The sequence below is a fragment of the Petromyzon marinus genome, chromosome 52 (assembly GCF_048934315.1).
Source record: "Petromyzon marinus isolate PM22_M1 ecotype Great Lakes invasive population chromosome 52, UKy_Petmar_22M1.pri1.0, whole genome shotgun sequence".
Taxonomy (NCBI): Eukaryota; Metazoa; Chordata; class Hyperoartia; order Petromyzontiformes; family Petromyzontidae; genus Petromyzon; species Petromyzon marinus.
The window spans coordinates 6,999,978-7,025,766 of record NC_133718.1 but is presented as its reverse complement, the minus strand read 5'-3'; the positions used below and the strand labels follow the sequence as shown (position 1 = coordinate 7,025,766).

Below are 25,789 nucleotides of genomic sequence, written 5' to 3'. Positions count from 1 at the left end.
GGGTGCTGAAGCATTAACTAATATTGCACGTTCTGTTCACGTGACAAACCTTACTAATTGGTTGCGTCTGGTTGGAGGCGGGGGCGGGGAGGTTTAAGACACATTTACGTGAAATACAACCCGGGAAACTTTATCGTGGTCAATAAAACTACGCTGGATTTCGCGGTTGTGCTGTATGTGCTCACCGATGTGACTTCCGGTTGCGCCATGTGTCATTGCTTTAAACCTGCTGGGAAGCATTTGTCCGAAATGTATGGTGAACAAAACGTTCTTTTATTTCGTGGCAACGAAGCACACTCTGGTATGTTGACTTCAACGTATAATTTGATTTTTTTTATAATATTAAGATGTACGCTTTTCCCAATGCGTAATTTCGGCTCCATTTTCATCAGATTTTTCAAAATGAAAAAATAAAGAAAAATCTCCCACCAACCTTTTTTTATGAAAACTTAATCGTTCATTTACGTACTATATGTTGAACTTCTTTCGCACCGTACGTAGTCAACCGTGCTAACAGGAGGTATGAGTGAGAAATGCATTGTGGGTAGAAGCAGTGCATGATCATCGGTGAATACCCATGAGCGTTCATGGGTATCTCAAGAACCTTTCGCCTCACATAGTGTCAGGCAGTAGTAGGAAAGCAGGAGGGAGCGGGGGGGGAGGGGGGGTCGATGTTGCTTTATCGTATTCACAAAAGAAAATAAAAACGCCGGGTACATTTTCAAATTTGGCTAAACATGGATGACGACGTCAGCAAGCGTGGCCTGCTCTTTTTCAAGTAACGTCACGGGATTTTTAGCGTCCACTGCCAAGCATGTGGCGCATACTTACGGCCAATACAACCCGTGACATGAACCACGGCGGTCTCTGGGTTCGAACCGCAGGGCCTCCGCAACGGAGCGGCAAAAACCCGCTTGTGAGCCGTCGCACATGCGTCCAATTAATAACGTCCAACCAATTAGGCCGCTGCTCAAAGGGGGCGATGGATCGCAGAAGCATTTCTGAGCTCATTACCTTTTGAATTTTCTTCCCCCGCCCCCTCCGTTCCTCCCTTTTCAAATTCCCTAAGCGTCCCTTTTAGTGAACCTTTGAACAGGATGCAGAGCAGGCCCATTTAAGAACTCGCATCTCAGCCACGTCTGTTTTTTTTCTCTGTCGGGAGTGGCCAAACAGAGCTAAACACACCAAGGCCATTAGCGTTTTTTTCTTGTTGCTGCTGCTGCAAATATCTCTCGTAAAAAAAAGGGGAGACTAAATTAAAGATATAAATCCCGCGACGGTAATTGGCATGTTTACGAATCTCACCGCGGACAAAAAAAAAATTCGTTTAACGTCGCTCGGCTGCATTTCAACACCCCCCCCCTCCCAAATCTTGAAGGCTTCTCAAAAATGTGAAGCCGGTCACTGAACTCTCACTTGAGAGTTCATAACAGATGTTCGCACTCGGCGTGAAAAATGGGGCCACGAAAAGTTTACGAAAAAGCGTAAAACGTGCTCGATCTCGGGAGCGCGCAGGATCATCCTGACCCCTTGTCACGTGATCTCTGCCAAGTGGATCGCATCTCGGTTGACGCAAATCAACCCTCTCGAGTCTCGCGTCTCCTCCTTTTATCGACGTTGTTTACTATTCCGACCGACAGGACTCCTCTTTATCCGTGACCTTATTGCCCGCAGGAGCTGAAGTGTATAAAAAAAAAAACCCTCTTATTATCCGCGCCCATATCCTTCCTGTTATCCGCGCGTCTGTAGACTGGACCCCCCCCCCCATTTTCCTGCCGGCCAGTCGGGGACATCATGTCGGAACGCCTACTTAGCCACACATGTTCCGTGGCTAAGGGTAGTTCATTCTTCTGTTAAACCCAGAGTCATGCGCTATTTACTGCGGATAATTGGAGTAAAGTTGTGGGATATCTCTGAAAAAGAGCTTTACAGTTCAACGGATTCCTTCCTGTCAATAAATAAATATTCAAGATTTTGAATTGGTATGTTCTTCCCCTACATGACCACCATGGTTAAGAGGAGTTACTCTCTAATCCTCACTTTTCCAGGTGGGGCAGGAGAGAGACACGGGGGGGGGGGGGGGGGCTGTGATTTGAACACTCGGCTTGCAACCGGAAGGGTGCAAGTTCAAATCAGGGGTCAGCTCGGCCCATCATCCTCCTCCCCGGGGTCAATAAGGTGAGTACCACCTAGCGGGAATTCATGAAGGTCATCCAGTAGACAGTCGAGCTCCATCGTAGGAATGTGGAAATGTTCGCTGCTGTCTTGTGGTCAAACAATGGCGATGTGGGCACTGCGCCACTGCTTCTATAGGGAGAGCGACTTGGCTCCGGGACTCTCTCCCGTGGTCGTGAACTTAGCCCGTGCACCATTTCATTCCGGTGGCGATTGCGTCGCGATTCGAAGTCCGTAACAGGAATAAAAAAAATAAAAAAAGCCATTCCCGGGTCCATAAAAGAGAGCTTCCAGGAGGGTCTTGCTTCCCTGCTTACCACGGTCGATTTCACTGTTGCGTCTGCACGTGGCAGGAAACCGACGGTGTCCGCAGGAAAACCCACGCACGTTGCTGTAAGCCATGCCGCTCAAACTCCACAGCGCAGGTAACCTGCTGGGAACCTACTTACGCTGTACCGCCCGCTCACAGGCACGGCACAAATGGGAAGGCGTTTCAACACAGGCGCCATCCTCCGCCCGGTCTCCTATCAAATGCCACGGATCGCCGGCAAAACCGCACTTGCTGGGGGGGGGGGGGGGTGAGGGGGGGAAACATCAATGCCAAATCCATACAGACGTGGCGGCTGGGACCTCACTCGCTTCTCCTGCATCTCCGTGCCGCCCCGCAGCCCGGCGGACAAGAGCCGACCCCAGGCAAAGGCTGCCTCCCAAAGCGGGCCGATGTGCGGACGCACGACTGCCACCGCATCGGGCAGTGGGCTTCGGTGAGACGGGTCAGGCTTTGTTACTTTTCGAACGACGCGATGGCGCGACAAGGGGACGGGATGCCTGAACCTCGCGACACACGCACGGAGACTCCCCGCGCGGTCGCCGTGCGCGTGCGAGCTCGAGATCCAAGCGCTGGGTCTCAGCGGTGCCGGCTCGTTGCTCCGACACGAGCTCGGCCTTTGGGGGCTCACGCAGCCACCCAAAGCCTCCTTTAAAAAAAAAATAAAAAAAGTGTATTTTTTTAAATATATTTACAACAAAAATCTTTGTCTGGATTTGTTTGAGACAAAAACATTTTATTTCCATCCCAGCCCGCTCCCCCGGACCTCCCCCGCCCCACCACCTCGCCAGCGCCCCCCCCCCTCCCCCCTGCCCTCGCCAAGCCGCGCGCGTTCACACTCGCACAAGCGCAACGTGCGTGCGCTTTTGTCAGACGGAATTACACGCGGCTGCCTCGGATGAATGAATAATGCAGCGGTGCCGTGAAACCCGGCGCGCTCGCTCGCACGCAACCCTGCCACTCGCCATCAGCAGCGCCAGCGCCACGGGACACGCGTGACTGCACCGCACTGCACTGCACCGCACGACATCGTACCGTGCTGCATCACACCGCACCGCCACACGCACAAACAAGGATCCCCCGTATAGCCTTAACAGACTGTTGGGGCAAGTGGTGTTAGCGAGCAGTGCCTATGAAGGGTGGCACGGCACACGAGGGGGTGGGTGGCCAGCACCACGCCCGTCCGCCTTCGTCTCCCCTGTGCTGATGTTTTACACGCCGCACCAGGTACTTATATTTAATGCTGAGTTGACCTGGGTGGTTGGCCCAGCGCCGGTTCAGATGTTCATCAGCAACGTTGGTCGTGAGTGGCCAATTGAACTCGTGTCGCCAGATTCGTAAGCACAGCGGATCGTTACAGTGAGGGAAAAAATTATTTGATCCCCTGCTGATTTTGTACGTTTGCCCACTGACAAAGAAATGATCAGTCTATAATTTTAATGGTAGGTGTATTTGAACAGTTAGAGACAGAATAACAACCAAAAAATCCAGAAAAACGCATGTCAAAAATGTTATAAATTGATTTGCATTTTAATGAGGGAAATAAGTATTTGACCCCCTCTCAATAAGAAAGATTTCTGGCTCCCAGGTGTCTTTTATACAGGTAACGAGCTGAGATTAGGAGCACACTCTTAAAGGGAGTGCTCCTAATCTCAGCTTGTTACCTGTATAAAAGGCACCTGTCCACAGAAGCAATCAATTAATCAGATTCCAAACTCTCCACCATGGCCAAGACCAAAGAGCTCTCCAAGGATGTCAGGGACAGGATTGTAGACCTACCCAAGGCTGGAATGGGCTACAAGACCATTGCCAAGCAACTTGGTGAGAAGGTGACAACAGTTGGTGCGATTATTCGCAAATGGAAGAAGCACAAAAGAACTGTCAATCTCCCTCGGCCTGGGGCTCCATGCAAGATCTCACCTCGTGGAGTTGCAATGATCATGAGAACGGTGAGGAATCAGCCCAGAACTACACGGGAGGATCTTGTCAATGATCTCAAGGCAGCTGGGATCATAGTCACCAAGAAAACAATTGGTAACACACTACGCCATGAAGGACTGAAATCCTGCAGCGCCCGCAAGGTCCCCTGCTCAAGAAAGCACATATACATGCCCGTCTGAAGTTTGCCAATGAACATCTGAATGATTCAGAGGACAACTGGATGAAAGTGTTGTGGTCAGATGAGACCAAAATGGAGCTCGCCGTATTTGGAGGAGGAGGAATGCTGCCTATGACTCCAAGAACACCATCCCCACCGTCAAACATGGAGGTGGAAACATACTTTGGGGGTGTTTTTCTACTAAGGGGACAGGACAACTTCACTGCATCAAAGGGATTATGGATAGGGCCATGTACCGTCAAATCTTGGGTGAGAACCTCCTTCCCTCAGCGAGGGCATTGAAAATAGGTCGTGGATGGGTATTCCAGCATGACAATGACCCAAAACACACGGCCAAGGCAACAAAGAAGTGCCTCAAGAAGAAGTACATTAAGGTCCTGGAGTGGCCTAGCCAGTCTCCAGACCTTAATCCCATAGAAAATCTGTGGAGGGAGCTGAAGGTTCGAGTTGCCAAACATCAGCCTCGAAACCTTAATGACTTGGAGAAGATCTGCAAAGAGGAGTGGGACAAAATCTCTCCTGAGATGTGTGCAACCTGGTGGCCAACTACAAGAAACGTCTGACCTCTGTGATTGCCAACAAGAGTTTTGCCACCAAGTACTAAGTCATGTTTTGCAGAGGGGTCAAATACTTATTTCCCTCGTTAAAATGCAAATAAATTTATAACATTTTTGACATGCGTTTTTCTGGATGTTTTTGTTGTTATTCTGTCTCTAACTGTTCAAATACACCTACCATTAAAATTATAGACTGATCATTTCTTTGTCAGTGGGCAAACGTACAAAATCAGCAGGGGATCAAATATTTTTTCTCTCACTGTACATAACAGGACTCAGTGAGAGGTGGCGATGGTTGGGGGGGGGGGGGAGACCTTCATCCAGCAGTGGATTGACCATGGCTAATGTCGATGCTGACTGTGTGTGTTTGGGGAGCAGTTTCATGACCAGACAGACCGAGCAACGAGGAAACTTTTGACGTGGAATCGTGGTGAGATTTCTCCAAACGTGTCACGTGATTCAAGGCTGTCGTCAGCTGGCAGTAAAAGAGAATCGTTTGTTAAAAGTTTGGAGAAACAAAAAAAGGAAAAAAATGTAGGCTTTTGTTAACGTGTTAACGTTCTGCCACTGGCTACATTATGACGGAGCATACCGAATGGTTCATTGCAAATGAAATTAGGCAACTATATAATTGAGTGAAAAAAAAGTTTGCTAAATAGATCACGCAAATAAGGGCTCTGGTGCTGTGTGATTTTACCCTCCTATCGCTACGTGGACAAGCAGTACAATGACCTCCTCCCCCCACCCAGGAGAGCCTTCATAGGCTTTTGGGGACAAGTGCTGTTAGCGAGCACCTATGAAGTCCGGCACGACACACAAGGGGGTGGGTGGCCAGCACCATGCCCGGCCGCCTTTGTCTTCCAAGTGACGATGTTTACACACCGCACCATGTACTCATTTGAGGCCGAGTCAAGCTAGGGGAGGAGGCCCAGGATCGGTTCGGATATTCTTCACTGATGTTGGCCGTGAGCGGTAATCGAACCCGGGTCGCCGGGTTCATAGAGCAGCGTGCTAACTGCTACACACACACGTACACACATGCACACGCACACGTACACAAAGACAAAGATCCCCCGTCTAGCCTTAACAGACTGTTGAGGCAAGTGCTGTTAGCGAGCACATGTACACACGTACACACGCGCACGTACACACACACGTACACACATACACGTACACACACACACAAGTACACAACAACAACCGCCATTCAACACTAAGTGGCGGTGGCGTCACCACGACGCTTGTGCCAGGCCATGTGCACCTTGAGGCCACGTGAAGTGTCGAACGCCCGCTGGCAGGAGGTCACGGGTAAGACCCAAGTGCCACGGGTCGACTGACTAAGATGACTGAGATGATTGGCTGATGCACCACCTGTGCCCCCTACTGTGCCAACCTGCTGTGCTTTAGCCACTCGGCGCTCCGCTCATTGTTGTGAGCGTCGCTCCTCCGCCCTCCATTGTTGTTTGAGGGCGCCTGCCTCCAACTGCCCAGTAGCGTCCTTCACGAGCCTCCTCCACAGAGGCCGATCTTGACACCGCTGGTACCAGTCATCGGCAAGTCCACTCAGCTCCACGTCCTCCTGTACCACATCACTCCATCTCCTCTCTAGCCCGTGCCGCGCCCGTTTAGCCCCCTCGATCTGGACGAACAAAAGCTGTTTCGGCATGCGGTGGCTGGGCATGCGGGCTACATGACCCAGCCAACGCAGCCTTGCCTGCCGGAGGAGCTCACCGATGGGACCTTGCCCAAATCTTTCAAGGATTTGTGAGCTCCTCACACAATCTAGCCTGGTTAAACCCAGGATGGATCGTAGGCAGGCTAGCCTAAATGTTTCTAACCGGCGAAGATGTTCCATTAGGGGGGTCCACGTTTTGCAAGCATAGAGAAGGGAGGGAATAACCATGGCCGAGAAAACCGGAAGCTTAGTACGGAGCGACAGACCAGGTAGCTTCCACACAGCGTTATGCAACCGATGAAAAGATATTGCCGCTCGACTGATTCGGAGTGAAACCTCTGCTGTTGAACTGGAGCCAGTTATACTGCCCAGGTATGGGAAACTCTACACTCTCTCCACAACTGTCCCATCACCGATTGGGAGTTGTGGGGGTGGAGTGTCCGATGGTACAAAATACCCAGGCAGGTGCTTAGTTTTGGTGGGGCTGATGGTAAGGCCCCATCTCTAGTGGCATGCTCCAGTCTCAGCAGCAGCGTCTCCAACTCCTCCTCTGAATGAGCAGCTATTACCAAATCATCGGCATACATAACGTGGTTGAGCAATAGGGAGCCATCCCTTGACCGCACCCAGGCATCGATCAGCCTCCCATTATATCTGCACCAAATGGACACATGCGCACGTACACACACGCGCGCGCGTATACACGCGCGCGTACACACACGCGCGTGTGCACACACGCGCGTGCACACATGCGCGTGCACACACGCGCGTGCACACACGCGCGCGCACACACGTACACACACGCGCACGTACACACACACGTACACACGCGCACACACACACACGTACACACATCCGCAACTTTTCTAATTTTCCAATCAGCAGCGAAACGAATACATGGGCAAAAAAATAATCCAACAATTACTGAATCAGAAACTTCAGCCCTCCTCAAATTCGAAAACATCTAATCACGCGACAGCAATTTAAATTAAATAAAATGCACTTAAAATTTAGCAAATTTGCCAAAAAATGGAACTCGACAACCCACACTGCTGCAGCATTTTTCTAATTTGTACCGGTGCCATGGCCCTGTTGACAATCAACAAAGGGCACTTTTTGTTAAATGAATCATCCTCTGCTTGAGAATTATACTTTCTCCCTAACCCGTTTATGTGCTTTCTCATCGTCATTAGTCAAGCTCCAATATTTTTTTTCATTTAAAGGTTTTTTTTTTACTTTTTAATCCTTGACCGATTGAAAAGAATAGCCAATTTAAAGGATGGCTGGTTTAATTTTTGTTCGCACAATGCAATCACGGGGAACTCGTTGAAAATAGTAAATCATCGAACGAAGCGATGCATCATAACTTCTCTTGCCGGCGTTCCGTTCACATTTCAAGATCACTTTAATCCTCCCACGTCGATCACAGCCGGCTTAAGGAGATTGCCTCTAATTGAGCAACAAAATATGCGTGGGTTTCCACGTTGTCTTCAACGCGCCGGGCCCGCGAGCGAGGGCGCCGCGCACGTTTGTTTGTGTGCGTGCATGCGTGCGCGTGTGTGCGTGTGTGTGTGTGTCCGCGTGTGTGTGGCCGCGTGTGTGCGTGCGTGTGTGTGGCCGCGTGTGTGTGCGTGTGTGCGCGTATATGTGTGCGTGTGTGCGTGGGCGCGCGTGTGTGTGTGTGTGCGCGCGTGTGTGTGTGCGTGTGTGCGTGGGTGTGTGCGCGTGTGTGTGTGCGTGTGTGCGTGGGTGTGTGCGCGTGTGTGTGTGCGTGCGCGCGTGCGCGCGCGCGTGTGTGTGCGTGTGTATGCGCGTGTGTGTGTGTGCGCGTGTGTGCGCGTATGTGTGTGTGCGCGTGTGTGTGTGCGCGCGCGCGTGTGTGTGCGTGTGTATGCGCGTGTGTGTGTGCGCGTGTGTGCGCGTATGTGTGCGTGCGCGTGCGTGTGTATGCGTGCACGTGTGTGTGCGCGTGTGCGTGTGTGTACGTGTCTTTTGTGTTGACTCGACCACCAATGAGTACTTGGTACGGTGTGCAAACATCGCCACTGGGGAGACAAAGGCGGCCGGGCGTGGTGTTGGCCACCAACCCCCTCGTGTGCCGGGGTCCGAAATGTATAGGCGCTACTCTCTAACAGCGCTTGCCCTAACAGTCCGTTGAGGCTACACGGGGCATCTTTGTCTTTGCATGCGCAAACAGGCTGGGGGTCTCACTGCGCCGCACACTCTGAAACTAATTTCGAGGCGCGCAGCGCACAAACAATCGGTTTCGCAACAAAGCGTCGAACTTAACAATCGTGCAGCGACGTGATGAAAAACAATTAAAATGAATCTGGCCTCTTACTGCCGCCTCTGGCAACGGGCTGCACTCGGAATCATAAGGAGACGAGTTTGAAAGCACGGGTGGGCGTCGGACTGAGCCCTCGCCCACCGGCAGCTGAAGCGTCTTCGGCTACAACACCGAAGGAACGTGGCCGTGCACGGCAGGCTACGTACGGTGCGAAACAAGTCCGGCGTACACGCGCACATTGCCATCGCCGGCTCAGGGCTGCGAGCAGAGAAGAGCACCAGGCCAGGAAGATTCTGGACCAAGATTTATTTATTTTCAAAAGGCAGCGGACAGCTGAATCCGAACCGATCCCGGGACCCTCCAGCCCTTTGGCAGTTTACCCAGGACTAGTCCATCTATATTTTGAAAAGAGGAGGGGGGAGACGAAATTTCGTCCATCTATATTTTGAAAAGAGGAGGGGGGAGACGAAATTTCGTCTCCCCCTTCCTCTTTTCAAAATATAGATGGACTAGTCCTGGGTAAACTGCCAAATCGCTGCGCGTGACGCTAACGTTTTTTTATAAATAAATAAATGCGCCGTTTAAAAATAAATTTATGCAAACCAACACACCTGAAGATGACCGTTTGAGTTATGGTCGAAACGTCGTGAGAATTTTTTATTGTTTTATATATATTTTATTATTTTGTTGTTTCTCTTCAACGTGACTTTACCGAAAAAAACTAAAAATATGCTTCAAATCGCTTTAAACTATTGTCATTGTAGTGCGTATTTAATGTGGCGCTCCACTGATGTTGTAGGAGAAAACATGCATTAAAAAGTATATTTAATTAAGTAGAACGTGTTGTCTATATTTATTTAAAGTTGCGCATTTTGATGTGATGTCACATTTCTCGCCCCCCCCCCCTCGTCACACATCGTCACAAATGTCTGACCTCCCCCTTAGGTGCGTGACGTCATTTATGGACGGCCCCTTAGGTTAGTAAAAATAATGTCAGGGATGCGTTTTGGTTTTTTCGTGGCCCTGAGAGATAACGAAGCCTCGTGTTGTTTCAGTTGATCAGTCCAACGAGGCACCAACTTTATATTCCCGTACGTAAAACTAACAAAAATTACTTGTAACACTGTCTCAGCTATCCCAGCCAGCATGTTTCATAACTCTCAAACGACAAACCACACGCACACACATTCAGACAGGCAGATTGTATATATTAAAAATAATTTCCATTGTCCCTCGAGTAGTTGTTATTCGGTAGAAGAGAAGGAATTCGCATGTTTTCTGTTTGTTCCGCGGTAGTTGACAAATCAAGTGGAACACGTGGCACACATGGCAAGGGCGGCAGGGTTTCTGGCGCAGGGATCAGAAAATCCCACAGGGGACATTTCGCTTGCCAAACAGACATACACGCACATAGGTGCCGTGACTCTGAAATCCTAATTAAGCATTGCTATATGGTTTTAATATAATTATTTTGGCTTTCCCACAGGGGGTGTTTTGTATATGTGTGTTAGTTGGTCGGCCCTAAAGGATTTATATCAGTATACTACACACACACACATTCGCAGCGTGTGTGCATGCGTTTGTGGGACGGGGCGACGGCGGGAGCGAAGGCGCAGCGGTTAGCACGCTGAACAACGAGCCCGGCGACCCGAGTTCAATTCCAGCTCACGACCAACAACAGTGGCCAACATTTGAACCGGTCCTGAGCCTCCCCTAGGTCGACTCCGCCTCAAATTAGTACCTGGTGCGTTGTGTAAACATCGCCCACGAGGGAGACAAAGGTCGTGGTGCTTGCTGGCCACACCAACCCCTCGTGCGCCCTCCCAGGCTTACTTGGCACATGATAAAAAGGCACTTGCCCCAAAAAGTGTATTTTAGGTTACACCGGGGATCTTTGTGTGTGTATTTCAACGTCAACTCCAAAGTTCTCCTCCTGCTACTGTGAGCAATGGGATGTGCTCATCAGCAATTAGGGCTCCGAACCAATGCTGGAAATATCACATTCCTTCTGCAGAGGCCAGTCTCGTCTTACCGATGTGCTGAGCTGACCCTCAACCGGGATTTGAACTCTGCTTTCTGAGTCGACAGCTGTAACCGGCTACGCCATCCGATTCCGAACGCCCCCTTATTGCATTCTTCTGCACAGGCGACTGAATATTGTGAAAGCAGTGGCTCACAGAAGTAGGCCTGATGACGCGGGGAAGTGATGAGAAGGAAACTGCCACGATTTGGACACGCATGCAGGGTGGGAAGGAACCGGAAAGAGGAGCACGACCTCACAGGGGGACGGCTTGACGATGACGACAGAGATTTGGCGCCAGAAGGACGTGGCCACGACTTGAGGAGACTGACACCAAGACGGAGGAGAGTGGCAACGAAATGACGGACTGTGCAGCCGACACCCACACTGATGGGCTATCTGCCTGCGTCGTGCTTAGTGGCTCCATATACCCCACAGAGGAGGGGAGATAGCACGCGGTGGCGGCGGCGGCGGCACGCATCAGGAGGGCATTCAAACGCGTAATGAGTGCACCGAGATTCGGAGGAGGCGTGCGAGGGCTGTGAAATAAAATGTAGTTTTCTTGACGATATTCTGTCCGGGGTATCTCTAATGGGATCAGCGTTGTACGACGAGGCAAACGTAAAGGAGTGGGCCCCCAAAAAGCCGGGACACAGAGGGTTATTGCATTTATTTGAACGCTGGCATTAACCCTACGAGTGCTTGACCTTTTCGGGCCACCCTGCATAAGAACAACACACAGTGGCCCTTCCATTATCGCGCAAATTGCCCCGCATGGAACGTTCGCTTACAAATCGTTACACCGTGTAGGTCGTGAGTTTTTTAGGGCTGGGATGGGGGAGGAGGGGGCGGGGGGAGAGGGGGGGGAGTTGGTGTGAATCCTCTCCTCTCCGCCACAACGGCGCGATCCTCTAAGGAAATGGGAAACAAACGGACGTGATTCTCGACGCTCGGCTCACCGCACGCTCCGCGTCTTGAACCTCACGCCCCTCTCGTCGCGTTCGAGAGGAGAGACAGAGGTTGGGGGGAGGGGGGGCGGAGGGGGGTGTGGGAGCCGTCGACAATTCCAGCGCGCCGCCCGCGAAAATTCCATTTGTTTATGTCGAGGCCGTGAGCGACGCTAATTTTCCACGGCTCTCTGAATGTCGCCAAAAGCTGCCACGCTCTCTTAATGAGAGGCGGCCCTCCAGCTATTAATTAGCGATGCGGCGTCAAGCTGGTGGGATGCGCGGTGGGGGGGGGGGGGGGGAGTCAGTCGAGAATGATGTTTAACCTTTGCTGCAGCCTACGTGCCATGCTCCTGGGACTGGCAACACGGCGTCGGAGGGCTTCGGAGAACGAGCGAGTGAGTGAGCGAGTGAGCGAGTGAGCGCAGCGGAGTGCTTTTAGAGAAAGGGCACCATCTTCAAATCTCTCTCCTACCTGGGGAACCCCCCCCCCCCCACACCACCCCCTCCTGAGCCGAGCGATTCGATGATTCTGCAGCGGCGGCAAGCTGCCGAGTGGTGTGTGCGGGCGGTGCAATTGCACGGGTGACCCGCGGGCAGGAGAGAGCCCCAGACACACCCCTCTCCCTGGGGCGCGGGGGGGGGGGGACTATTGTTTGCCAAGTTGCTCGTTTTGCCTCAAACTCGGTTCTAAAGTGCAGCGAGCCGATGGTTCATTCGTCACCAATGACTGCGCATTCTCTACAGACAATGCAAACGAAAAACTATTTTTTTATGTTACCAGGTAAGGCCAGGCCAAGCGACGCAGCTCTTTTTCAGAAGCGACCTGACCACAAATGATAGCGCAATGAAGTTGGCTTATCACGTGGAAATGTACTGCAGCAAAATATTCTAAATGCATGTTGACCCGGGAGAAAAATCCACGTTGACCACGGGGAGAGAGAGAGAGAGAAACATGCAAACTCCAAATATACAGCAGGCGTCAGGGTTTGGATCGAGCTCAAAACCTCCTGTATACTAGGTGAGGTATTTAACATCTCACCACCGTATCATGGTTTACTTTGGTAGATCCGGACAGAAGTTTCGGGCTGGGAGGGATTCGAACCAGTGGCTCCAAGGCTAACTGGCTCAATGGGCTCCTCAGCTGCCCAGGATCAAAGCCAACAACAACGCCACCATTGTGATGGTGACGATGAGAATCATGATGATGATGATGGAAAGGATCAGGGACGGAGCCAGGATTTCAGGCCGGGGTGACATTCAACAAATTTTAATTTCAAGAATGATTAGAGAGTCAGGCTGTTGAACTAGACGCCATCGGTTGGCGACACACTCTGACAACGCAGTTGTACGGAGTCCGCCAGACCGAGTGTCGTACACTTACACGCAGAATGTCACCCCTGTCACCCGCCCTGGCTCCGCCCCTGGAAAGGATGATACGTTGATTTCCTGACGGGAGAAATGATCATGATGATGATGATGACAGTGACGCTGAATGAATTTGACAAGGACAGGGATACTGCTGATGCTGCTGATGCTGCTGTTGGACCTCATGACAGCTGCTGAGGATGCTCATTTTAGTGACGGAATTTATGGCGCGAATGACAATGCCAGAAGTAATGATGCCACTGCTGCTGCTGTTGCTGCTGCATTGATGATGATGATGGCTTTCTAAGTTCCCAATAGGAGCATTATTATGATAACTCTGAACATCTCTTAATTTGTTTATTAATTTTTGATTTTGCTTGTGTGTTGGGATTCTTTCGTGCCGTGCGTAGCCAACCACGTATATGGGATTTGGACCTTATATATATAATTAACTATAACGTTGTGGGTTGCTGCTGGCATGAATTCCGCTATATAAAACGAAAGTATTATTATTCACAAAAGAAAATTCTATTTACGGCGACGCAAAAAAAATCGCCCTGCTGCTGCTCCTGGTGAAGACGACCGACGATATCAATGCGACGACGACGATCGTGACGACGACGATCGTGACGACGACGATCGTGACGACGACGATCGTGACGACGACGACTACGATAAGAACGACCGCAGCATCGACGTTCACCGCGCCCACGGCCACCACTCACAGATGTAGTAGTACTCCTGGCCGGGGAAAAACTCGAACCCCAGCGAGAAGGGAGTGAAGCGCAGGAACTTCTCGGAGAAGCGCTGGGCGCCCGCCTGCCCGTACGGCTTGTTGCAGTTCCAGCGCATGAAGCCGCTGGCGTGGTCACATGACCGGTAGCCGTCGTAGCTGACCAGGTAGAGCGAGTAGCGCTCCGTGCGCTCCTCCGGGGTGGTGCGAGCGTCCGAGTAGTGCGGGCAGTACACGTCCAGGTAGTCGTTGATCTGCACGTCCAGGCTGTAGTCGTCCCTTTGGAACCTGCGTCATAGCGGGAGGGGGGGGGGGCGGTGTAGAGGGTTGGGGGGGGGGGGACAGGGGAGAGCGAGATGAGTGAACTGCACATCTCGAAAAAGTGGGGAATGTACGGATGTTGAACTTCTTTCGCAACCGTACGTCGCCAAACACGTCGTCGATTCAACTCGGCTTCGCGATAAATTTCCTTCGCATCCCGGGAAAACGTCGAGACCTCATTCAAAGGCCGCAGGAGAAAGAGACAGCGAGAGAGAAGAAACGCACGCGGCAAAGCGCCTCCGATGGAGAAGATACAAGAAGCACAGACTCTGTTGGCCTTGGGCAGAGAGTACCAAGGACGGAGGAGGCCGATTGCCTCGCCATTGCTGGCCACGTGGACGGAGCCCGGAGGAGCTCAACGGAGACAAGTGGCACTGCGGGAAGCGACCGGCCGTGGCCAAAGACTGGATCGCGTGGAGACATTTCAACCCAACATCATCAGCCACCGCCTGTTGATGGCCGGCCGGCGGACGAGAAGGCGGCAAACCAATTGGTTTGTAAAGTTGGTTTGTACTGATTGACCCCTCCCCTCCCCAACGACCTCCACCACAACCGCCACCACCACAACTGCCGCCAGCACCAGCACCACGAGCACCAGGACAAAATACAAAGGTCCCCCGCATAGCCTTGACAGACTGCTGGGGAAAGTGCTGTAGGACGAGTAGCACCTGTGAAGGCCGCAACGACTAGCACGGTTGGCTTACGTACGGTGCGAAAGAAGTTCAGTTCCAGTTCAACGGCACACGAGGGGGCGGGTGGTTCAGCACCATGCCCCGGCCGCCTTTGTCTCCCTAGTGGCGATGTTTACACGCCGCACCAGGTACTCATTTGAGGCTGAGACTACCAGCACTAGCAGCACCAAATATTTGACGAATTGTTACGATTAATATTCAAGAACCGCTTTTTTTTTTTTGTGTTTGTTGCTTCAATCGCGACGACAGTTCCGAGCAGTGGTTCTTAACCTGGGGTGCGAGATGCCCTTTCTGGGTGTGCGAGACGTGGCCAGATTTTTTTTCATCGAAACACAAATTAAGCATGGGCACCAGTGCCGGATTATCGTAGCAGCAAAAGTATCTGCATATGTTACAGTGTCCGCAATTTCAAGGGCCCCCGCGCTAAATGCTTTCAAGCTGTGAATTCCGTATTCGTGGTGCTTTCGGTAAATTCACGTGACTTTACCGATAGAACCAAGAAAATGAATTCCTGCAGTCACGAAAGTTTTAAGTCAAAATCTATCAATTCCGGTTCAGTGATTCTGCACTTGCTCTATTACTATAGTACTATACTGCCTTTTACGCACGACTGGGTGTTTAAGGTTAGCGATTTGTCGTATTATCTGGCTGTATAGCAAATGAAAAAATACAATTACTTTACTATGCAAGTTAAAAATTTGTGTTTTAATATTTACGTGTTTTTTTTTTAGTTAGGGCCCCTTTACAACATATGCGACATGCTCCGCACTAGCTTCATCCGGCACTGATGTGCACATAAGTACATCTGCTTTGTTTCACCAAGCCTATTTATTAACATTATACAGTAAAACCTTCGATTGTGGGTAACTTGGTCTGCGAGTGTTTTGCAAGACGAGAAAAATTTAAAAATAAATATTAATTTGATAAACGAGCGAGGTCTTGCAATACGAGTAGTAGTACGTAGTATACACTTTGTTAATAAAGGCTTTTGGGTTAGATCGCGTTACTTATAAATGTGTCGTAACCCTCGACCACCCGACACGGCCAATCAGCAAAAAAAGTGTCACGTTGACAAAAGACAAATAGTTCACTACTTTAGCCCACCGGTGTGTTGAAGAGTGAATCCACTTTTACAGTTTGAGTACGACGTTTCGCTGGTAATTACATCCAGCATCATCGGGCAATTCGCCAGAATGGTAAAGCCCTCGCTTGCTCCCGGTTTTAAATAGAGCAGCAGGGTGACGTCATCATTCAACTCATTCAGGTGCAGTGATTTGAGGCGGAGGGGGGTATTGTAATTATGTAATTGATTAGTAATCAGTCAATGGTTATGATTAGTAATGAGTTGTAGATTAGTAATTAGTTGTATTGTGTGTTAGTGATTATATGCTCAAACTGTAAATGTTGTGGATTCACTCTTCAACACACCGGTGGGCTAAAGTAGTGAACTAATTGTGTTTGTCAACGTGACACTTTTTTTGCTGATTGGCCGTGTCGGGTGGTGGAGGGTTACGACACATTTATAAATAACACGATCTAACCCAAAAGCCTTTATTATGAATAATATTGGTCGCGAAAGCCTACGTGTTAAACTGAGTATACACTTTGTCTGCCGAGCGTCACGTGATCACAACTGATATGACGAGTGCCTTGATATACGAGTGATTTGGATTACAAACACGTTTCCGGAACGAATTATGCTCGCAATCCAAGGTTTTACTGTACATTGTTTTACGATGTACTGTGGCTAAGAACCGCTGGGGCAGAGGCACCACGGTATGTGTTGTCTGTCGTAAGGCGGTGATGATGATGGCGGCTGGCTTCCAGTGCCTTGCGGGCGCATCCACAGTTAAATAGTCACCTGTTGGACGATCGTTCTGACTGACCACAAAGAAGAGACGAGAAGCTGTGAGCTCTCAGCAGTCGAGGGGACAAACAAAGAGTTGTATCAGGTGGGGATTAAAGCCTTGGAACATTAATGATGATGCTGACGCTCATGATGATGGATCAAGTGCGCTGCTGCACGTCAAAGGGACCATACAGGGAATTGACACAGCCTAGGCAAGGCCACTCATTGTGTTCTATGTTCGGCAATGGGACCTTTCAATCAAACATCGTGCACACACGCGTGCGTGCGTGCGCGCGTGTGTGCACGTGATTACGATTACACACGCATTTAGTGTAGCGGTTAGCGAGCACCGCCACGAACCCCGTCGACCCGAGCTCGATTCCCGCACACGACCAACACCGGTGACGATGATCGGAACCTGTCCTGGGCGTCCCTGAGATCGACTCGGCCTCAAACGAGTACCTGGTGCGGTGCGCAAACATCGCCACTGGGGAGACAAAGGCGGCCGGACGTGGTGCTGGTCACCCACCCCTTCGTGCGCCGTGCCGGCCTTCGTAGGCGCTGCCTCGTCACCAGCACTCGCCCCAACAGTCCGTTGCAGGCTCCACGGGGGATCTCTGCCTCTGCCTATTGTGCAAGTGCGCGTAAGTGCCGCGCTCAAAGGGCTCTCGGCATTACGATCGGGGCACAGGGATCGTGGCAGAGCGTCGGCCCAGGCAGGACATGGCCATGGGCCAGATAAGCCCCATTACAGCGGGGCCTTGGAACAAAAAGGGGGGGGGGGTGTGCGGAGTTCGATGCTACAAACAATTTGCGCCGCGGGCTAACGAGGGCAATTATGTAAATGTGAAGAATATTCACCGCGGTCAATGAGGTCGCCGCGAGCAAGCGGCGGGATCGAGCGCGCCGCGTGGAAGACGCAGCCTCAATTCGCCGCTCTCCGATGATACTCTATGCGGGAAAAATAACCAAGCGGGGGGAGTGGTTGTCCTATGGATATACTGGGCCCTGTCGTAGGAACGGGGAATTCCCACGGCCGGCCCGGCTCATTCTCCGTCTGCCGTCGCGCGACTCCCCCGTGGATAGCGGCGGCGTCATATTTAGGACGAATCTTATTTGTTGTTGATGACTTATTTGTTGTTGATGACTTATTTGTTGTTGATAACTTTTGTTTGTGCTTTTTGTTCCGGTGCCATTTCTCAATTTTTTTAATTCTTTTTTTTCGCTTAGTAGCGAGGGTTTTCATTTGTTTTGTAGTGGCTGCACATGGGATTACGTCCCTTAAAAATATGAAATAAATTGACAGCGTTGTGGGATGCTATTAGCATGAATGTAATAAAAGTTATATTATTTTTACATCTTCAGGGGGATTGGGTCAACGGGTACAAACACGTGATCGGCTTCAAAGCAAGCCCCGAGTTGTGACCCGAGACAGGAAAGAGAAGCAGAGCGAAGGGAGGCGCGAGAGAGAGGAAGACAGCAGAGAGCTGAGAAATATAAGACGACTAAGAAGGATAGAACGAAAGAAAGAAGGGAGATTTGGCGGACGATGACATCGCGACTTGAAGGTTCGCGCCGCCGTGTAACGGTGTAAATGCTGCTGCTGTTGCTCTGTACCCAGCTCGGTCTACGTGGCCCAGTGGGAGCCAACCAAAGTGTAATTTACGTGCAAGTGTGTTTTCTTAGCGATGAGCCGCTGAGATGGTGGCTCTGGGAGTTCCCTTTGGGTCTGTAAAGGGGTGAGGGGGTAGGCAGGCGGGGGGGGGGGGGGGGGGCACCGCTGGTGCTGAGCGGCCGATGTAGCCTGGAGGAGCGGTGGCGCAGCGGTTAGCTCGCCGACCTATGAACCCAGCGACCCAAGTTCGTTTCCCGCTCACGAGCCACCAACATCAGTCCTGTGCATCCCCCCCCCCCCCCAACTAGGTCAACTCAGCCTTACATGAGCAACTGGTGCTGTGTGTAAACATCGCCACCCGCCTCCGCCTGTGCCGTGCCGGCCTTCATAGGTGCTCGCTAACAGCACTTGCCCCAACAGTCTGTGAAGGCGATACGGGGGATCTGTCTTTGTTTATATGTTGGTTCATGCATGTGCTCCTGTTGGCAAGTGTCAGTGGTCCGTGTATGTGTCTGTGCATTTCTGGGTGCACAGGTACAGGCAGACCTCGCTGAGCACTCAAGATTCTCGTTCCTGTAGATGTGAGCACTAATCCGAATCGTTGCATATATGGGGATGCGTTTCCGACAGAGTCCAATTCACGGCCACGGCTAACATCATTGGCGAGTGGCATCTGAACCCGGACCTGTGCTCCATCGCTCCTGCCGATTGGTCATGAGCTGCATTCGGCACCAACCTGAAGTCTGGTCAAACAACCCTCCAGTGCTGACACGGCGCGGACAGATCTTTATTCAGTCGGGGATTGAGAGAGGGCTTAAAATTACGATCTTGTATTTTCTTACGCCGCTTTTTTCAGATTTAACATTCAGATTTCAATCATCATAATCTCTTCATGACAGCAAAGGCTCTAATGTGGGAATGCGATGCCCATCCTAAAAAGGTAAGGACACAGTAAAATACCATTCCATTCATATTTACCGTTCATGGCATCGCAAAGTGCATAACTCGTTTAAAGAATGGCTTGGCAGGTTTTTTATTTTTAAAAAAATTGTAATAATTAATCTCCCCGCGCATCCCTTGCTGCCTGTGTGCGTGTCACCAATCTGAACACATTTTCGGAAACGTCTCTTTCGCAAAACCATTTACCCTGTCTCTTGATTACCTGCGCAAGGATGATCATAAAAAAAACATAATCAAAACATCGTACATATTTTCGGCAAATTAAAGTCAGCCGCTTTATTAAATCCGCCGCTGGAAACTGACAACGCCATGCTAAGCAAGTTTTCTGCTCAAGTGAATTCACAATGGTTTTCTCATTTAGCCGTTCACACGCCAGAATATATTTGTTGCCTTTGGAATCTGCTCTTTTGTTTATACTCGATCTGTGGCGAGCAAATGAGACATGCAAGGACGCGACATCTGTCCTGCTTGGCAATTTTTCTTTTTATATATCTCCCCCTTTAAAGGCGAGAATTTGAAATGCATCACGCGCACTGATGTGTATCCCCTGCTAGCGAGCCTGTTTATTTAGAAGGTGTAACAATATATCCTGGCAATTAAACTAAACAATTGTGTATTTTTATTTTACCTCCTACGTGCCAGGCGATGGAATTAACATCCCACCACCGCAGATAACATCATAGTGCAGTCAAAGTCATGCAAACTCCTATCCCTTTACTCCTCCCCCCCCCAAACCAAAGATATTCACACCAACTGCCTCTCACCACCCACTGTGGCCTAGTACCTGGCCCACAAAAGATGCAGTTTCTCTGGACAGGAATCTATGAAAGGCTGACGCTTTAGGGATGGCCTAGTGGTAGAGCAATCTAAACTAAACTATGAAATACTCTTTGGGTCTTTCGGTAAAGTCACATAGATAGAAGAAAAATAATTTTAAAAATCACGACGTTTCGATCGCAACACAAGCAATCGTCTTCAGGTGAAAAAATACAGCAGGCGGACTTTACCGAAAGACCCAAAGAGTATGAATTCCTGCAGTCACGAAAGCTTCAAGTCAAGATTTAACTATGAAACTATTTTAACAGTTAAGGCCCACTTAGCTATATAGATATTTTTTTAAGAAGCGACCTGGCCACAAATGATGGCTCAACTAAGTGGCTTATCACGTGGCCATTTATAGCAGCCAACTACTCTAAATGCACGTGGATTCTAAATGTGGAGGGGGGGGAAACCACGGGTAGACAGAAACACGAAAACTCCAAATATACAGCAGGCGTCAGGGTCGGGATCGAACCCACGACCTCCTGTATACCAGGCGAGGGAGTTAACATCTCCTAGCCACCGTGATGATGATGAGAGAGAGACACGCAAACTCCAAATATACAGCAGGCGTCGGGGTCGGGATCGAACCCACGACATTCTGCCGCAGTTGCCTGGGCCAAGCTTTTGGGACACTGCACGATGAATCACAATAAACTAGGCTGACGTGATGGGAGTTTTTGTTTCATCAGTGGTGGTTCTAAGCGTGAGCAAGCCAACCAAAGCTTCGGGGGCCCGTGCAGCTCAAGGGAATCATGAAAATATCTCAAATTTCAAAATCAAACAAATCTACCCCACGTAACAATCATATTAATACCTCTCATAGCTACCGTGGCTGGACCTCTCTTATCTCATCTGCTGCATTAAAAAAATGCTACATCGCTCTTATCGCACGTCATCACTCTCTCTCTTTCTCTCTCCTGTCAGCTCACTAGGAGTGTATACCGTTGAAAGGGCCCATAAACAAAAAATATATACAAATTCTGCTTAGGGCTCCCAATGGGCCAGCAGCAGCACCACCGCCACCACTGTTTATCGTTACCACAATGTTAAGTGTTCATATAATTACAATGATTGTTCGTGAGCTGCATTCCAGCAACACAGACCAGAACAGGTTTTCGTAAGCGTAAGCGGCACACTCACATCGCTCTTAATAACCATCCGCTTGTTTCCACCCTTCTTGGAATTCAAAGGACTCTATGCGCTGGACGAGTTTCACGTGGGAAAATGTTCACAATGGTTCATGGCGCTCCAAGTTTTAATTCCCTCGGAGATTCCGGGCGAGAGTCGCCGTCGTGAGCGGAGCCGCACAGAGGTTAAACTGACAAGTCGCGCAAAGACGACGCCGCACGGAGAGACGCGTGATTGGAGCTTCATTGAGACACGGACAGATAAGGACGCCCTTAGATTCTCCCATCTAGATAAGTTGAGACGGGGGGGGGGGGGGGGGGACAGCAGTAAAAGAAAAGGGAAGGGGCTTTGAGATTCCACAATGCCCAGTCGGCTCTGCGGCTTGACGGCCGCTGATAGCGTTAACCGCGATACGATAGAGATGGAGACAGAATAAGAAATGAATGTAAAAACCAGTGGCAGTATACATTGACCACGATATTTAACAAAAAACACAAATTGTTATTTTCAGCAGCAAAAACCAGCATCCCATGAAAACACCTCGTCTGGCAAAGATGAATAGCGCGATCTAAGTGGCCTACTTTTTTCCCCGAGACCGACGTTTGAATTTTTCATTTTGGCCGAGCCTGCCAAGTTTCCAGAGAACTCCTAACCAGTTCACGTAGCCGGTGCGGGCGGGGAGAGGTGGTAGTGGGGTGGTGGTGGTGGCGGGGGCATGAGAGTTGAGTCAGGATGGAGGTGGTGGTGGTCTGGGGAGCGGCAGCCTAGCCGGTTAACGCGCTGCGCCACGAGCCCATCGAGCCGAGTTCGATTCCCGCTCACGGCCACCAACACCATGTGACGATTATCTGAAACGGTTCTGGGGCCTCCCCTAGGTCGACTCAGACTCAAATGAGTACCTGGTGCGGTGCGCGAACATCACCACTGGGGAGACAAAGGCGGCCGGGCGTGCGTATTGAATACCTGGTGCTACCCGCTAACAGCACTTGCCCCAACAGTCTGTTCCAGGCTACACGGAGGGAGGGGGGGGGGTGGGAGAGTTGATGGGGGAGGGAATGAAGGAAAAGAATAACATGGCTGCCTACACACACACACAAAAAGGGGCCGTGAAAGTCACGCTCAGGCCTTGTCAAACGTCTGCAGTAATGAGACTTCCTCCGCACCTGCTTCTAATTACAGGCCTTTAATAGCATGGACAAGTAGGGGAGGGGGTGGAATAAGCCGGTGGGTCCATGCCGAACTCATTTGGCAAACTAAATACGTGCGCAAATGAAGAAGTCACTTTGGCGAACGTTTCAAAACATCAAACTGGCCACACCAACTGCTCCAAGCATGGATCATAGGTGCTCGCTAACAGTTAACAGCACCTGCCCTGCAAAAGCAGCCTATGTTAAGGCTAAAAACACGTGGGTGTGGGGGGGGAGTTCTTTTGTGCGTTGTACTGCGGAACAATCAAAATGCTTAAACATGGGTTGGGTGTATTCCTTTGCCGTCGAGAGGAGGTAATATTTTCTACGTATGATAGAAGGCGTTTTAAATATTGCGTCTTATTGGATTTTATTTTCGGAGCTGCTATGATTCGGTTTTTTTGTGTGTGTGTGTGGGTGTGTTTGGTGACTTTTGGAGCGGTGTTATTGTACGGCCTCGTGGCACTGCGTCGGATGGTCTGCCTGGCGACGTTTGTTTTTTGGAATGTTTCTGTTTTATTGCTTGATCGTATATTTTTTCAAGAGACGATTTTATTATAAAGTAATATTCCTCCAGGCTCGGTGCTTTACTTGCATCATTTTTACGGGTGAAAGTTTTTATTAAAGTTTTTTTTCTCTCTCTCTCTCTTTCTCAAACAGCTGCATTATATTATAACGTATATATATATATAAAAAAACAACTTTCATACGCACAACAGATATATAAAAATGTGTGTTATATACGGCACACAAAGGGGAGCGGGTGGTCAACACCACCCCCCGGTTGCCTTTGTCTCTGCTGATGTTTACACACCGCAACAGGTACTCTTTTTAAGGCTGCATTGACCTAGGGGTTGCCCAGGACCGCTTCAAATATTCGTCATCTGCAGTTGGGTTAGCCGGGTTCGAAGCGCACTGCGCTAATAACCGCTGCACCCACAGCTCGCACGCAACTGCTTCTCGTGGGCAAATGACGCACGCGGAAAAATAATTGAATCCAAATTAACATAAATTCAACAGTGTTTTGATTAAAATCCAATTCATTTTTAAAACAGATTTTTCTCGTGCTCATTAAATATGCAGTATTTACAGTTTTGCTGGCAAAGAAGCAGCAGCAGAGAGAGAGAGATATAATAATAAATATATAATAACATATAAAATAAACTGAATATCCCGACAAAAACCAAGTTGTGCCACCCCTCGCTGAGTGTGACGCATGGGCGGCAGGGATCGGTGGCGGCGGGGATCGGTGGGGGGGCAGTGGGGGGGTCGGGCAGTGGGAGGGGTAAGTGGGGGGGGGCAGTGGGGGGGGGCAGTGCCACATCCACGGCAGCAGAGCCGCCTCTGCCCAGTCCGACTCGTGTTTGTAAACCACGATATTCCGTTTTACGTGATGATGATGCTGCTGCTGCTGCTTCTTCCTCTAAGGCTCAGTTTTGCATGAGATTAGGATGGTGGGGGGGGGGAGAATAATGACTGCATTTTAAGTCAACGGGAGAGGCCATGTATGAGACCAAGGCTGGGATATTTTTTTCCCCCCACTGCTTCGGGCTGATGGAGGGATTTGAAAAGGTTTGGGAGATGTTCTGGGGGGGGGGGGGGGGGGGGAGGTGGTGATGATGGAGGGGGCGGAGGGGAGGTGGTGGCGTTCGAGACGTGGGGGAAATGAAGTGAGTGTGTGGATGTGTTTCACATTAAGATTCAACGGAACATAAATTTAAGCAGATGCTCGCGCATTGCTGCTGCCGCTCGTCTCGTTCATCGCCAAGCCTCTCTCGGCAGGGACCGCTGGATGGGTAACGTCGAAGCGGCCTCTCTGGGGGTGTGCTGGAGAGGGCTTCTCCCGGCATCGCATTCACTCGCCATTATTTTTATTCAATTGCAGGAGAAACCCTCTGATCCGTCGCCATATGGGGGGAGGGGGGTGGCGAGGCAGGACCAGATTCGTCGCGGATCCCATTATCCGCAGGGTTGTCTGTCACCCCCCCCCCCCCCCCCGCTTATCATTCCGGAGAGATATCGCGGATGATTGGAGTAATTTACCCACCGGACGCTGATTATTTACGAAAAACATTTTTCCCAGATAATTGGAAGCCATTCGACAACAACGACAACAACAACAAAAACCCCCGTTTTGGGGAAAAAGTCACGGATATCGGCGAATAATTGAAAGGTTTCTAGCCGCCGCGGGTGGTAACGGGAAAACCCCTGGAGGCGAACCGAGCCACCGCGCGCGACGAATTAACCGAAAGTTAAACAACAACAACAGGGCGAGGCTTCGGTCGGGTCCGCCGACGTTGCCCCGCCGCCAGCGCCCCCCCGAACCTGCAACAGCCCCGAGCCGCCTCTCCCGGCGCCAAACAGCGGGGACAAGTTTCGCGCACGTTTCTGTCGGAAGGGCATGGTGGGGTGGGGTGGAGGTCAAAAGATAGCAGCCGCTGCTGCAGTGACTTCGCCGCTTACGAAAGGGTGGCGCTACAAAACTACGCAGGGGCAGTGCCGGATTATCCGAGTAGCAAAAGTAGCCGCACGTGCTACGGAGCCCCGCACGTGCTACGGGGCCCCGCACTTTCGAGGGCCCCGCGCTAAATGCTTTCAAGCCATCAATTCCGGTTCAGTGATTCTGCACTTGCTCTATTACTATAGTACTCTACCGCCTTCAACTTTTACGAACGACTGGGTGTTTGACGTTAGCGATTTGTCGTATTATCTGTCCGTGTAGCGAATGGCAAAATACAATTACTTTACTACGTAAGTTAAAAAAATGTGTTTTAATATTTGTGTTTTTTTTTTTAATTTAGGACCCCTTTGTAACATATGCTACAGGCCCCGCACGAGCTTCATCCGGCATTGTGCGGGAGGGTTTATTCAGATCCACGAGCGGTCCCTCAAAAAACCCAAGCAGCAGCATCAGCCCCGTGCGCACACGGGAATGAAGATGGGTACCGTGATGATGACAATGATGTTGTACATCGTTGGATGTTTACTTATTTAAGGTTGGGTCAA

General features: G+C 50.4%; 1 protein-coding gene across 2 annotated transcripts in view; it reads right to left on the bottom strand.

The window, feature by feature from the left end:
• Positions 1-25,789, bottom strand: part of LOC116953476 (ephrin-A5-like) — a 186,921-nt gene that overhangs the window by 27,310 nt on the left and 133,822 nt on the right. For both annotated transcript variants that reach the window (XM_032973707.2, XM_032973709.2), the window contains exon 2: positions 14,202-14,497. In XM_032973707.2, the coding sequence (XP_032829598.1) occupies positions 14,202-14,497 (296 nt within the window). The remainder of the gene's footprint in view (positions 1-14,201; positions 14,498-25,789) is intronic.